This window comes from Neurospora hispaniola (assembly GCF_033458365.1).
Source record: "Neurospora hispaniola strain FGSC 10403 chromosome Unknown B0T23scaffold_3, whole genome shotgun sequence".
Lineage (NCBI taxonomy): Eukaryota > Fungi > Ascomycota > Sordariomycetes > Sordariales > Sordariaceae > Neurospora > Neurospora hispaniola.
The window spans coordinates 4,138,284-4,153,102 of NW_026944408.1; the positions used below are offsets into that span (position 1 = coordinate 4,138,284).

Here is a 14,819-nt window from a genome sequence, read left to right on the forward strand (position 1 = left end):
AGCAGATCGGCAAGTCAATTGGCCCGATGGCGACTTTTCCAAAGTGCACTCATAGCGCAGTACTCTGGTCGCTGACAAATCCGCAGCATTTGTAGCGGAAGCAGTTCGTCGGTCTCATGTCCTTGTCTAACGGTCGTCGCTGCCATTCCTGCAATCCCCACTCGACATTCGCACCTGTGCCCCACCAATGATGCCGTCCACTTTTACAGGCTTCCACAGCGTTCCCACGTTGCAAAGCCGCCTACTGCTTCGAACGCGCTAGCAGCCCAGAGTCGTGACGATAGCAACCTCGATATGTCAGGGCACAAAGCGAAGCACGATTCTCGCCCGTATAGTGCACCGTTGAAGTATTCGATGTGGAGGAATCGCGGTTCCGGCGGTGAAGATGATGGAAACTCGACACGTAGGCTTTGCCTAGAGCCTGGAAGACGTGTTCAACTGGTGATATCCGATCCCGTCCTTGGGGTTTTGAGGCCGGAAACAGACAGAACAAGTTCAGGTATCTTGGGTATCGGGACGTCCCGCCCTGCTCACGGACCGGAATGGAACCCAGCGTCCATCTTCCGCTGCAACAGGTGTACCTGAAGGTGAACGCTTGGCTTGGGGGAAGGATCTCACTGCTCACAATAATCACCAATACCACGCTAAGTGCGTTGGCAGGTTGTCCAGACTCATCAGGTGTTTCACGAATTGAAGATGACAGCGGTGAGACAGTGTTATGGCGACAACGTGAAGCATCTGATATGCTCAGACGGGATGACTGGCTGTCTACCGATAGGCCGGCCAAAGTCGATGTTCAACATGAACGTATGAAGAAATAGACATGATATGTATTCTGTCTCTCAACCTTGACGTCTAAAGAAATGGGGCACTCATCCTCACAACAGCCGTCATACTATGAACCATGATCCGAACTGCAGCTCTTACGCTACACCCACAATACACTAGACTATGTATGTCTCACTGTCCCGCAAATAGGACTCGCGTGAGACACCACCTGAAGGGCAGCACAACAGAGGAATGACGTTGAAGCCTGAAGGCGAGCTGCTGAAACTCCAAGCTCCGAGCAGTCCTCGTTGTCATCGTCTTCAACATACAAGTAGGCAATGAAAGCGAGACGGAGTTGGAGCACACCTCGCTTCTGAAATCAGTTGCCTACCCTCCACTCTACATTGATACATACCAAACTGCTTCCCCGCCCCACCCCACCATTACACTACATACCTCTACATAGTACAGCCAGGATTGCGTATATACATTACCTAACCAGCTACCTACCGCCCGTGACAGCTTCCGGTACTTACCTAAAATTGACTCCATCCATCTTTTCCAGCTTGTGATGCCTCCACGAACCGCCCCCCAAACTTCCCAAAAAACCACCATTTTACTTTTCCTCATTCTCCTCGTCGCCTTCTTCCCCAGCAGCTTTCACTATTTGTGGAACCTCCCGCTCAAACTTTTGGCTTTTCCTTTTGGTGTTTTGTCGTCGCTACTCTCCTCGTCAGGGACAGCATCGCCGCCATCGACGTCATTGCCCAATTTTACTGAGCTTCCGTATTGTCAACAACCATCACAAGCCTCAGCCATGTCGTGGTCGCAAAAGACTTTCACACTGCCCGCTCAGTCCCGCGGAGCCTACTTGATTACGGACATTGTGACGAAGGAGGTGCCGGAGATCAAGCAGTACAAAGTGGGGTTGCTGAATTTGTTCATTCAGCATACGAGCTGTGCGTTGAGCTTGAATGAGAATTGGGATCCGGTGCGTTTGAACCTTGAGAATGAGCCTTTTTGAAAATGCTCATATCTCGTAATTCCCTTTTGGACATACTATACCATCCAAGTCACCTTTGAAGATCGATGAAGAAAATATCATGCACATATATCAGCTCCTCGTCTAACTTTCCATGTGTTGTCATCGTTATAGGATGTGAGACTGGACATGAGCGACACCCTCGACCGCATCGTGCCCGAGGCCACAAGCAAGAACCCGGACTTGTACCGACACAACGACGAGGGCCCGGATGACTTTCCTGCCCACGTCAAGTCTTCCTTGATCGGTACTAGCGTGACGATTCCCATCACGAACGGAAAGCTGGTACGTTTGATACCTCGATCTCCACTAAAGCTCGTAGTCACTGACATGAATATGTCCTCAGGCCACCGGCACATGGCAAGGCATCTGGTATCTCGAGTTCCGCGCTCATAAGCACAGGCGCAACATAGTAGCCACCATTCAGGGAGAAAAGGGAAAGGAGTAAGGATGTGTTGAAAAGCTATGATTGTTTTTTTTTCTTCTTCTTTAGACCTAGTCTCAATACCAAGGAGCAAGAGCTCTGTTTTGTCTGTCATGCCTTTATCCCAACCCAGTCAGTCAGCGTCTCGCCTAACCTCACTCTTTGGCCATCTTTAGTCACCTTTGACCCTTTATTATCCTGCTCAGTACAATAAGAACAAGGGGGAACAGAAACCCGCCTGGCTGTGCGGACAGCACTGCTCCTCCTGTAGTCTAAACACTCGTATCCTTAATCGTCATGCTCCTTGTACGGACGCGAACCAAGTGACTTGTGCGTTGAGCGATGCCGTGACAGTCAATGTTCCTCGTCTTTTTCCGTCCCAATCGCTGTGATCTCAACGGGCCCCGTCCTCGCGTCATGCATGTGTTTCAGCAGGGAAAAGAAAGACTGCTGTGCTCTCTAAGGACCGTTGCCTTCTTCCGTCTTCATGTCCACATCATCACCACTCGCAAGGATCTTAGTCTTGGGCACGTAGCCGTCTCCATCGCCCGGAGTAACAGCCACCACCTCGCCGTTCTCGTCAACGAACTCAAAGTTGTAGCGGCTGAGAAGATGGGGGATGGCGGAAAGTTGTGGGCCGTATCTAGCGGTGTTGTCGTATAACTCGAAAAGGGGGACAGCCAGTAGCTTCATGTTCTTCGGCACGCTGAGGACCTCTAGTTTTGGAGAAAAAGTACGAGGGTTAGCACGCGTCTCACAGAAGCAAAGGACAAAAGAGTAGATAGACGAGGAGGAAGAGCACAAGACATACTCGACTTGGGTAACTGAATAAAGTAAAGCTTCTTGCACTCCTTCGGTCTCGTCACATGGGCCGGTACAAAGGGGTACATGAACGTCTCAAAGTTGGGCCTCCACCACTGCGCAAGGCAGTCGCCCACCTGCCAGTCACCCGCCTTCTCGCCCTCGCCAAGGCTGCCCACGGGCGCCAAACGCTCGTCCAGCCGCTGCTTGAACCCTTCGATCTCATCGTCCTCCGGCCGCAGGTAGTCGCCTGGTAGCTTGAAGAAGGCGTTGGCGATCTGCAGCATCAGGATGTGCGGGTGGTTATGCTCGTGGCACACCAGGATGCCCTCGCACGTGCGCCGCATGCCGTGCGCGTTGTAGTGCTCCTCGAGTCGTTTCAGGCGCGCCAGCACGCTCGGGTCCTCCTCCGGTTGCGTCTCCTTGACGCCGAATGTGTAATTTGATAGCGGGTAGAGGCGGATCGTCTCGGGCTGGTTGGCGTTGAAGGGTAGGGGGATGGTGGGTGGCACCGAGCTCTGGAGAGCGTTGGAGGTTATTGTAGACATTTCGCTGTTTGTCGCGTTCTCTGCTGCGACACGAATTGGTTCTTGATGGGAACGTGTGGCTGTTTGGTTCAGAAGAAGGGACTTCTTGATAAAGGATCCCAAAGAGCTACTTGAGAAATGGAGTCTGGAAATGGATCTTGTTACAGGAGCTGTATTAAAGACTTCTCGGTCGGTGTTTGATTTCGTGTCGACGCGATGCGCTTTATGTGATGGATGGACACGACTAAAGTGGGAGAGGAGGCAGTTCAGAAAGAAACTACTAAGCGGTCACTCGGTGCTTGTTGGGCGTTTTCGTACGGCAGTGTGCAATTTGGTCGCGAGTTTCCCTGGGGGGTTCTGGGGGGAACGCAGCAGTTGGCGCGATTGACGTTCTAGACATCGAGCCAGATCAGGAAGGCGGTCAAGTCCAAAGCTCCGAAAAATTGTGGGCCGTAGCTCTATGGTGGAGCCGGCCAGGCACCCTTCTGGGCACTTTGAGCCGCACCCAACTCCTCCAACGTCAACATCTCTCGCCCAGATGCCACAAGCTCAAGAAATGGCCTCATGGACAACTGCAAATTATCCTGGAATGGTATCATCTGAGAACGTAGTTTTTCAATTATGCTGCCCGTGGCATTTGCCTAGCTGTTATACGTGAACAGTGTCCGAACACTATACAATTCCGGACTCCCTATGGCAACCAGCAAGATCGAGATATCGAATTCCAGCCAAGCTTCGTCATTAAGAAGTTCAAACATATACTTAATACTCCTGGCAAGATGTCGGCCTCACAGCTTTCCAAAAGCACTCTGACGGTAGCTGCTTGGTGATAAATACCATCGAAGGATATACGCAAAGAAAACCTGACAGCTGATACAGCTCGTCGTTGACACCAACCACGATACCATCTGGCCAACTGAACGTTCAAATGTCTGGATACCCCTGATGATCCTTACTACCATTGGTCCGGAAGGTCACGACGATTATGGACTGGTTCTATCAACTCCATGATACCGATTGCACACACGTAAGAGTGCATCAGCACTGAGGCGTTGACAATGGTCATCCAGGTTGCTGCTCTTGCCTCTGGTCTTCGTGATAAAAGATGGCTAGAGTGATTGGCTCAGCAGCTGCGATCGTACGGGACCTGCCCTCATTCTTGGTTGACCCGGTTACCTTATCTATCCCACTCCTCCGGCACAAAGTCCACGGTTTGCTGTTCCAAACCTCCCTAAGTGAGGCGAGTCTATCAGTGTGGACGATTGGCCAGTATTTCTTGTTTCGTCTCATCTTCTCCCTTACAAACATAACCCCAGCTGACCAGAGAAAGTACCCAGCCGAGCCAGACATTGAGAACCTCTACGGTTTGTTAACTCGGTCTCCCGCGGTTGCCCCGCAGTGTTCTCGACCGGAGGTCATCTGGGACTCCCCTCGAGCATTTCTCACTTCACTCACAATTTCATTCGTTCCCTTGCGTTTTCTTCTCAAGATTGTGGTGATATCACCTGTTGGTTCTAATCCAGGCGCCCATTCACTTTCTGAACGTGAAGATTTGAGCGTGTTGTGGAAACGACGGATTCCCAGAAATCTGGGTATTGTGGTAGATCTTGGTAGGTATTCTAGACACCTCTTCTGATTTTTTCCCCCAACATTCTCCTTCTTAGTACTGACATCTGGATTAGTTCGTTGTCAACCGCGATTCTTGTCTTGCTATCACCACCAAAACAATCATTTCACATCTCAGTTCCTTCTCACCAATCATTCGTGTGACGATCAAAATCGTGATCAAAGTCGAATTCGCCACTGCTCAATTGAGCGGTGATGCTATTGAAGGTATGTCTACCAAAAACAACAAATGTCATAACGGCAACTGGCTAACCGTTGGGCATCAATGTAGCATTTACAGCCAGACATTCGCTGTACAAACCAAGGTCTTGATTCAGCCTGACGTGCTGATGAAGCGAGCGCCATGTCCGACTTAAACATGATCAAGCTCGACTGCCTTCAGGCACTGAAGAGAGAAACATCACCAGCCAAGCTTGAGGCCGCCCTGAACGCCGGCGTTGGTCTTCTAGCAGATATCCAGAAAGCTTTTGCGGATGCAAGCACTGTTCCGGAAATCGCTAAATGGTGCAAGTCCATCCAAGATCTACAGGCGCAGTCCTGCAAACAACGGACCGTGGTTGGCGTGGTCGGCAGCACGGGCGCTGGTAAGAGTTCGGTTATCAACGCCGTTCTCAACCAAGAAAGCTTGGTGCCTACGAACGGTATGCGAGCATGCACCGCGACCATTACGGAGATTCAATACAATGATGCGGACGACAGTCAAGAATCTTTCCGTGGGGAGGTTCATTTCGTCACGGAGGACGACTGGATGAAAGAGCTACACATTCTCCTCGATGACTTGCAAGCGCCTGGCGACAATAGGTCAGGAGATAGCAGCACCGGAGCGGAATTCTTTGGTAGCGAATCCGCCGCCGCTGTTGCATATGACAAAATTAGATGCGTTTACCCCCATTTGCTCAGGGACGATATCTTGAAGCGCAAGTTCACTCCACAGGGTTTAGCTCAGGATCCCTCAGTTTCCGGTGTGTTAGGCACTGTAAAAGAAGTCCGAGCCTGGACTATCAAGGAGTTCAACGAGCAACTTCAAGTCTACATCGACTCTAAGGAGAAGACTAAGGGCCGACAAAAGGACTCAGACAGAACCACCGAATTCTGGCCTCTCATCAAGGTCGTTCGTTTGTTCGTCAAATCCAAGGTTCTTGAACCAGGTCTTGTCCTGGTCGATCTTGTAAGTCATTCATTTTCCCCAAACACTGGCCAAAGCTGACAGTTTGCAGCCGGGTATTCATGATTCAAACGCAGCCCGCTCAACCATTGCGTCCAAGTACATCGAGGAATGCACTGGCTTGTGGATCATTGCTCCGATTACTCGTGCCGTTGACGACAAGGCAGCTCAGACACTTCTCGGCTCTTCGTTCAGGCGCCAGCTCCAATTTGATGGAACATACTCTGCACTGACAGTGGTTTGCTCCAAGTCAGATGATGTGTCTGTCACCGAGTTTCTGCGCACCATGCCCGAAAGTCATAAAGTCCACTCAGACTTTGCGACTTTGCAGGTGCTCCAAGGGAACGAAGAGCAGTTGAAACAAGAGCTGTTGCCCATCAAGAACCTGCTAGATAATATCAGGGCTTCTTTGAAGATTTGTGAGGATAGCATGGAGTTTCTAGAGACGGCTATGGAATCTGCCGAGGACGACCAAGTTTTTGTGAAGACACGACTGTCCGTCGCTTCAAAGCGGAAACCTAAAGACACTGATTTCGATGCAAGAAAGCGCTCGAAACAGGACCAACAGTGGCGTGAAGAGTCTGACTTTGGAGATGATTCCGACAATGACCTCGATGATGCGGAATACGCCGAGGATACTGAAATCATCTCGATGGAAGCTGCAGAGCTGCGCCTCAAAACTCTCAAGGCCAAGAAAAAGGCTCTCAAAGAACAGGGCTCGGACTTGGAGAGAAGAGCTAAGGGTGTCCGCAAGCAACTGAGAGAGACCAGACATGAATGCGAACACATGAAAGCACTTATCAAGAGCGCTTGTATTCAGTTTCGGAATAATTATTCCCGGCCAGTGATCCAACAGCAGTTCGCGGAAGGTATCCGAGAGTAAGTCACGTCAATCTGGTGTAACTGTCTATGGAGCAGGAACCTAACTGAGAGATGATAGGCTTGACCAGGAGAACGCAGCAATGCAAGATGAGGAGAATTTCGACCCTTCGTTCGAGGCCAGGGATTACACAGAGGTTGCAGCACGGCTCCCAGTGTTCTGTGTCTCGAGCCGCGCCTATCTAAAGATGGCGGGCATGCTGAAGAAAGACGAACCCACAACGGGATTCCTCTCCATCGGAGAAACACAGATACCTGCTCTCCAGGAGCACGCAATGAATATCGTTGCAGAGACTCAGGCTGCAGGCTGTCGCCAGTTTTTGACCGACCTTTCAAGCTTCATCATCTCCTTGATCGTGCAGATCATCATCGCTGAGAAACCGCTGAAGCTTGCTGATGACATGAAAGAGAAAGAGCTTGCCTTTCTCAAGGAAGCCTTGGCGAAGCTGACCAAGAAACTACATTCCAAGGTCGACGAAAGTTTTGACGGCTTCGAAAAGGCCATCAAGTCTTATATTGTCGACAAATTTGAGTCCTCAGCTCGAATCGCCACGGACAGGGCGACCGAAACTGCCAAAACCTGGGGACAATTGCGAGATCAAGATGGCAGACGTGGGCTTGTATTCTTGACCTACCGCGCAACCTGCCTCAGGGACGGCGTTTTCAAAGCCGCCAGAGGCCCCCTTGACTGGAACCAGGAGCTATGCGACCCGATTGAGAAGCGAATTGCTCCCAATTGGGAACATGTATTCAGCAGAACGCTTCCGCGTGGTATAAAACAACTGGGAAAAGAGCTAGCGAAGTCACTTGAGGACTTCGAGGGTCGGATGCACGAGCGGCAGCAGCTGCGAGACTCGCCTTCGTATGATCTGGTACGGAACCAGACGAAGACTGTGGCTGAGAACCTGAAAGACACTATTTCTTTGAGGGGCAAGACGTCCCTCAAAACTGGCCAGAAAAACGCCATTCGGCTACTTAAACCTGCTGTTGCGGATATGATGAGAGGGCAGTACCAGGCATGCAGCCAGGAGAGTGGTGAGTGCTGATGCTATTTCCCATGATCAAGATTGGTAATTCCTAACATGATAATAGGTCTTGGTAGTTACAAGAGAATGAAGGATTCTATGGAGGAGTTCATTCAGACCGTGGCCCAGCACATGTTTAAAGCGGCCACAGACCTTGTTGGCGACCGTATTCACAAGACACTGGAAGAAATTCGCTCTGACGTGGATGAACAAGTCAACAGCGTTGTTGCGCGTGTCGATGACGACTACAAATCCCTCGTTTTGGATCGGAATCTCTTCAAAGCTCTCGAGTCGTCTCGCAGAGTTATAAAAGAGATTTTAGAAACAGCAGACAATCGCTTCAAGGCCGCGACACAGGATCCTCAGTCAGATAACAACCAAGCTATCGAACCTTATCGTGGGCGTCTTCCTGACGCGGATCCGTCTACACCAAGCAGAAGATCGCGGATGGCTGATATGATGCATCAATCGCCGTTTTCTCCAACGACCCCTGCGCAACAAAACTCCCCTAGCGGACTTACGTTTTCAGGCGGAGTGTCGAGACTGACATTGGCATCACCGGCAGCGTCTGTCGATGCCGCATCCACTCCTATCAAGAAGGAGAGAGAGTAACTCGACCGTTTTCGCCGGATCACCATTCTCGAAGCCCATCAGGTTGGGCATGTATTATCTCGCATAACCATATTGCTTCCACCATTTCGCTCAAGTTCTTCTCATTCGTCCAAACCACCGCTTTCTGATGTTTGGGCACGATGTCGTATATGATGACATCTCCTTGTTCATATCTCGAACCTGCTTGGGGCTTGAAGCCCTTGATACATGGTCCTCGGAGGCCAAAATGTCAAGAAGAAATTATTTGCTTTTAATGTCCGATGGTTGCTTCTCAGAAGAACAATACGCGACGCATATGTCAAGACAGCGCCTATTGTCAGGAAGATTTCAATGTATGAACAAAGACTACATGTCTGCAGCTGGTTCATGACACAAATCACACTCGAGAAGCCTGAAGCCTTCTGGATTTGGGTAGAAATCATATCGGTTGGCTTCAGATCAAGGAGACCAAACTGTGTAACACGGTTTTGATCCCTCAATCCGAGATATGTAGATAGACCTTAATTGACAGACACTCTTGCCCATCCAGTGAACAAAAGGCTAGTAAATAATTGACCCCCCGTATCTTCCCGCTCGAGATACATCGACTAGTCGGCATGTTTGGACAAGGCGCTCGTTATCTTGACCGAGTGTTCGTTCCGACAAGATAAGTGAGATGCGGCCCTCGGAATATGTGTAAAGGGAACGCATCCGACTTGAAGGAACTCCCGAGTGGTCAATTGGACTTTGAGATGTGTGATTTAGCCTGCATCTCGATGAGGCATACCGGTCAAGGACGATGCCGCTTATAATGATTGTTTTGCGATAACGAGTGTTGACGAACGGGACGGGAACAATGTCCTTAACTGTTTGGGTGTTTTTACAGTACAGTACAACACTGGTTTCAGTTGTCTGTTAGCTTGGTGCTGTTGGTATCCAGCCCGGATTGTCCAAACCTCTCAAGGATAAAATTGAATGGCTAGATAAACGTTAACAAGGTTCAAAAAGACACATTGAACTTTGGAAATACATATTCATAGTAACATCATGCCTTGATCATGAAACTAAAATAGTCAATTATAGGTAGAACACCTGGGAAAGTTGATTCAAGATCTTGAGCTAACAATTAAACCAGTATCGGATTATAGTGCCGTCCTAACAATTTCCCACCAAAGATTATCACCGTTCAGTACAGCCCTCCCACCTGACATCATCCCGCTAGATCAATTCCCCATACAACCTGGCAAACAGCATCATTCCAAGTCCATCCTGTCTTAGATCTCATGTGGGGGATGTCAAGATCTGATCTTTGACTTTGCTGGGTTGCTTGTCCCCTAATCTTGGAAGTTTTACCTTGTCCGACCGCAGTCATGTTCTGGATGACGATACCAATACCGGTATTGTTGATATCTGCCTGCTAAGAGGCCCTATAGCGGTAAGTACCTTTCTGTGTGTATACAGCCCGATGCTGGTTTGTTTGTTAGCTTAGTTTACTAGACACTCCTGGTAGTACGATATACATAGTGCACTAGACAAAATCTAATTGAAATAGCCCTAAAGTTAATACTAATAAATTAATAGGCTTTTGCTGGATTTGATTTAGTATCTTGAATGTGAGAGATGGCATATCCATAGTAAGATTATGTATTAGTTAGCCATGAAAACACATAGGGAAGTTGACACGAGGTCTCGAACTAACAAACAAACCAACCAGTACTGGACTGTATATGCATGCGTCATCTTGGTACATCTGATTATCACGGGATTGTATGGCAGAACCGGTCACCACACCCATTGCTACCATGATCCGCATCCAGGGTTTCTCAGGAGGTCTTAGATCGACAATGCCTTGGCCGAGGATACGTCTCATCCCGTCGGCTTGGTTGCGGGCGGGTGGGCGGCTATAGTTTAGGGTCCGTCTCACGCATTCCTCAATATGTAGCGAGTTTTGTACACCAGTGTAGACGAGTAGGTAGGTACCTTGGGCTAATGCCTGGAATTGACTGAGAGAATGCCTTGTTCTGTAGTCCGTCTTGTTCCTGCCACATTCTGACTGGTAAAGTCACTGGCATATCATGCCATCGTGATACCTACTTGAGGAGATGATGATGATTGGATGTACATGTAACTTACTGCAGATGGAGCTTGGAGCTGGAGGTTCCTTCAAGACATCCACCAAGACTTTATCGCACCTGCTATAAATATCAGATATCAAGGTACCATCTGGGACGCCGATGACCGCCAATAAGCGGCCGCTACCGGTAGGTACCTACTATCTAGTTGCAGCACCCAGGAACCGTTCCATGACTCTTGTATGGTTTCTGGGCGGGCATGGAAAGGCCCGAGGTCCGGGCATGACATCGCCAGATCACCTTACTGCTATCAAACCATCTCACCGCCTTCATCTGGCAGCCTACCTACATGCCTCTCATGATGGATGTTCTGGAACAAAAGCTGGCAAAGCCTGGAAGCTTCCCCAGTCCATCCCCATTCGTCGTGGTGAAACTTGAATTGAGATCTCCGAACACTTTCTGTAGTGTACAAGAAGCCCCCGTTCGGCTGCGGGCGTTATGCGGCGGTGGTTACCTCATTACTGTCACCGGCCACTTCCACCTCCTCCACGCTCCGTCCACGCTCCACTGACCTCCACTACCGTGAGGGGACCACCTGGGGCAGTGCCGTTTTCCACTTCTCTTTGTCTCCATGCGGCGACCTGACCACCGAGCTCACCTCCACCGTCTCTGACTGTCCCCCGACGATCAATTGAAGTTCCTCCTGCAACCTGCACCTAATCACCTACTTCTCAAGAGGTAATCCGAAGCTGCCTCTGCGACACTGCACACTGCGAATCCCTCAAAACCGCAAGATTTACCGTCTCCAACCACCAGGGAAAGAGGCACTCGCCCCCCAAGCCTACAAGCATACGAACAGTATCAGCAAAAACTCTATCAGTCAGCACTTCGTTGCCGTACCTCCGTACCAGGCAACCAACCGCCCAACCAGATCGGCCACATCCGGCCCTTCTTTTCTCTAATCACCTTCGCCTCCTCCGAACGGGTTCGCCGCTATTCTTGGAAGCTGCAACCAACGATTCCAGAACAATAGCCCTCAGCTTCGGACCATGAATGGCTGCCCTCTTGCCGCCTACCCGTTTGGTCATGCATAGTAGTGTTGAATCTGAACGGCCGGCATCGCCTTCCCCCGCAGTTGCACCACCAGCAGCACCCGCAACAATGGACAGCACCGCAAGTGGAAAGCTTGCGGATCTGCAACAAAAACTCTCTGATCTCGACGGCAAGGTCGCTGCGTACCAGCGCGAAATGCTTGCAGAGTTTCACCGGTACATGGACGATTGTCTGAAAAACTACCCCGAACACGTTTCCTCCGAGATCTCACGAGTCATAGCCCAGTCCATGCACAAGTACCCGGCCCTCACCTTGATGGCCCGCGACGCCCGCGACCCTGAAAGCCCCCGACCTCAGTCGCCCACAGACAAGATCCTCGACAGTGAAGCCCTCTCCAGAGACGCCCGCAAGTCGCCTCCGCCCATCTTATACCATACATCCGGCACCCCGAAGGAAGGCCCACGAAGCCCCCACGAGCGCGAGAGAGAGTTTCAAGGCTTGTTCACTCCTAGATACCTGCCCCTGCTCGATAGCACCCACCGCGGCCTGCAGTCACCCCCGGAGTCTCCAGTACCCACGCCGCTGCCGCTTCCCTTGTCTCAAGATAATGTGAAGAAAGTGGATGACCTCAAGGAGCCAGAGGCCATGTTGAAGTTTGACATCCGTCCGACCCCGGTCAGACGGTTGACCGACCGATCCTCATCGTCAGTTGAGTCGTCGATATCTGGAAGCGACTCAAAAGTGCGAAGGAGCGCTTTGCGACGTTCTTCGAGTTCAACCAAGGGCAGCCCACGCCGGGTGCGTTTCGAATTTGCGGGCGAGGAGGTCTTTCCATCTACCTCACCCCAGGACGCTTCTGCCGTTACAGTCCCGCCCCTGCTGAGTGGGGATGATGGGGCTGATGGGGCGCAGACTCCTCCTCCTCCCCCTCCTCCTCAACTGGAGGCCGCTGCGCCTATCATACCGTCGACAAGCGAACCACCTGCGTATACTGGAACATCGCTGCTTGACATTGAAGGCGAGGAGGACGCGCTGCCGAGGCCTAAGAAAGTCTCGTCCACGCAAGCACTTCGCGCCCTTTCTCGGAATGCCCCACTGGATGCCGGAACTTGGACAGAGGTGAACGCGGATCCGGAAGAGACGCCCAAGATGAACGGCGGAAAGCAGGATGATTGCACCCTGAAGCAGGACCAGCCATCAGGGCAGGTTTCTGGAGGAAAGCCGCAAGACGGTCAGCATCATGAACAGCTTCATTCTCAAGCACAGAGCTTTACCAAACACAAAGTCGAGACCAAATCGTCCCCCCTTGCACACCATGTTGTAACGCAACAGTCCAATGGCGACCAGAGTCTCGGATCCCCACTGGAAGAGTTGCAACAGGATGAAGACGACGACAGTTCCGATGGCGACGAATTTCTCTCGATGAAAGCGAAGAAAAAGCCGGTCTCGCCAACTATTCGAAGCTCGTTTGGGCGCCTACCTACGATCTCCGAGACCGCTCAAAACACTGCGAGGTCCTCGCCCAACAACGCTGCTCACACTAAATCGCCAGTAGTGGATGAGTTTGGTAAAGGGAAAGTGGTGGATGACGTACCCGAAGATGCCTTCTTTGACTTTGAGGGAGAGGGCATCTCCACCGGTGTAGAGTCCGATACAGAGAAGTACATTGCCGAAGATGATTTCGACGACAACGACGACGACAACGACGCTGCTGCGAGCAAGGTACCGCCTGAAGAGCGCCCGAGAGTAGCCTCCATAGCTAGCGGATCCAATGCTTCAACAGAGCCAGCCCCGGTCCGCAAGGTTCCTCCGGCTACGCCATCGGCCGCCTTGTTTGGCCATTCGGTCGGATCGTACAAGGGAACTTCCATGCGCATGAACCCCATCAGCAACCCGAAGCTGTACGACGAAATTGCTGGCATGAGAAACGTACACACCTTTGTTGGTAGCGTCGATGGCCGCAGCGGCGTGGAGGCTATTGACATGGGGAGCTACCGTGCATATTTGGTTAAGAACCATGCCAGTGCCACTCCCCGCAGTTTTACGGAGCGATTGGCATTTGAGGAGGCTATGGAGCGGAGGAGGTCAATGAGGGACTCGGACGATGAAGATTTGTAGAAGCATACTAATAATGGCACGCTGTGGTTCGCATGATACCCTGGACGAGCAGAGGGTTGGAAGGAATTACGCATGGAACTGATGAGACAGGAGTTCATGGGATCGGTATTACTGGAGGCAGACATTTCCTCTCTGGGCATTGAATTGAAGCTGCTACAAGCGACGCTTCTCCCTCTATTACCCTGTAGCGGTAAAAGCTTATCATGTTACAAACGCAAGTGGGCATACGAGGAACCTTATAACCTGTTGATTCTGAGCGAGTGGCAGCCAGATGGGAGACATGGCGGGTGGTACACGAAGTCTAATGCTCCGTATGCAATGGGACAATGATTTAATTGGACTTTTTGAAACACGCAATTGCCTATGTCACCATGCCCACAAGTCATCCCCTTCGGGACCACGGACCGGCGGTACCAAAGCCGGACGCTGTCCGTTGTCACTTCGGTGCCCCGGGTCCGGGCAACGGCGGCTCATGCGCAACCAATCAGAAGGAAGGAATTCATGAACCATGCCTTACCTTAACATCCTGGAAGGTCTCTCCCGTCCAAGCTTTGTTTGTCATGGCGGCTTGTCACCTCGCACCACTGATGCACCCCCATTTCATCCAAGTCGTAGCCCGTGTCACAAGTTCCTTCCCGTCGCGATGCCATTCTCAACTGATTCCCAGCAATTTGGCATGGGTGGTTTCCCTTTAGTCTACCGGTGCAAACCCACTTGACCTGAGCTTC

At 51.0% G+C, this 14,819-nt stretch overlaps 4 protein-coding genes across 4 annotated transcripts; 3 read left to right on the forward strand and 1 right to left on the reverse strand.

Annotated features, from left to right (window-relative positions):
• Positions 1 to 1,585: 1,585 nt before the first annotated feature.
• Positions 1,586 to 2,258, forward strand: B0T23DRAFT_315121 (uncharacterized protein; the record flags this gene model as incomplete). The annotated part of the gene is made up of 3 exons (XM_062834841.1): positions 1,586 to 1,759; positions 1,925 to 2,095; positions 2,157 to 2,258. The coding sequence occupies 3 exons, from the start codon at positions 1,586 to 1,588 to the stop codon at positions 2,256 to 2,258; spliced, it is 447 nt and encodes a 148-aa protein (XP_062694581.1).
• A 263-nt stretch (positions 2,259 to 2,521) lies between these two features.
• B0T23DRAFT_127784 (cleavage and polyadenylation specificity factor, 25 kDa subunit) lies at positions 2,522 to 3,689 on the reverse strand. The gene is made up of 2 exons (XM_062832138.1): positions 3,046 to 3,689; positions 2,522 to 2,950 (listed from the first exon to the last, which is right to left on the reverse strand). The coding sequence occupies exons 1-2, from the start codon at positions 3,581 to 3,583 to the stop codon at positions 2,694 to 2,696; spliced, it is 795 nt and encodes a 264-aa protein (XP_062694582.1). The 5' UTR covers positions 3,584 to 3,689; the 3' UTR covers positions 2,522 to 2,693.
• Positions 3,690 to 5,531: 1,842 nt separating this feature from the next.
• Positions 5,532 to 8,869, forward strand: B0T23DRAFT_428074 (Dynamin family-domain-containing protein; the record flags this gene model as incomplete). Its single annotated transcript, XM_062840111.1, has 4 exons — positions 5,532 to 6,356; positions 6,406 to 7,232; positions 7,294 to 8,267; positions 8,325 to 8,869. The coding sequence occupies 4 exons, from the start codon at positions 5,532 to 5,534 to the stop codon at positions 8,867 to 8,869; spliced, it is 3,171 nt and encodes a 1,056-aa protein (XP_062694583.1).
• Positions 8,870 to 12,081: 3,212 nt separating this feature from the next.
• B0T23DRAFT_403925 (uncharacterized protein) lies at positions 12,082 to 14,091 on the forward strand (the record flags this gene model as incomplete). Its single annotated transcript, XM_062838825.1, has 1 exon — positions 12,082 to 14,091. The coding sequence occupies one exon, from the start codon at positions 12,082 to 12,084 to the stop codon at positions 14,089 to 14,091; it is 2,010 nt and encodes a 669-aa protein (XP_062694584.1).
• Positions 14,092 to 14,819: the final 728 nt, after the last annotated feature.

What these genes read in the sequence shown, in the direction of transcription:
- B0T23DRAFT_127784 (XM_062832138.1), bottom strand. Translation starts at nt 3,583, where the DNA reads ATGTCTACAATAACCTCCAACGCTCTCCAGAGCTCGGTGCCACCCACC. An exon ending in TATTCAGTTACCCAAGTCGA is followed by an intron (nt 2,951 to 3,045) that starts GTATGTCTTGTG and finishes CTCCAAAACTAG; the next exon opens with AGGTCCTCAGCGTGCCGAAG.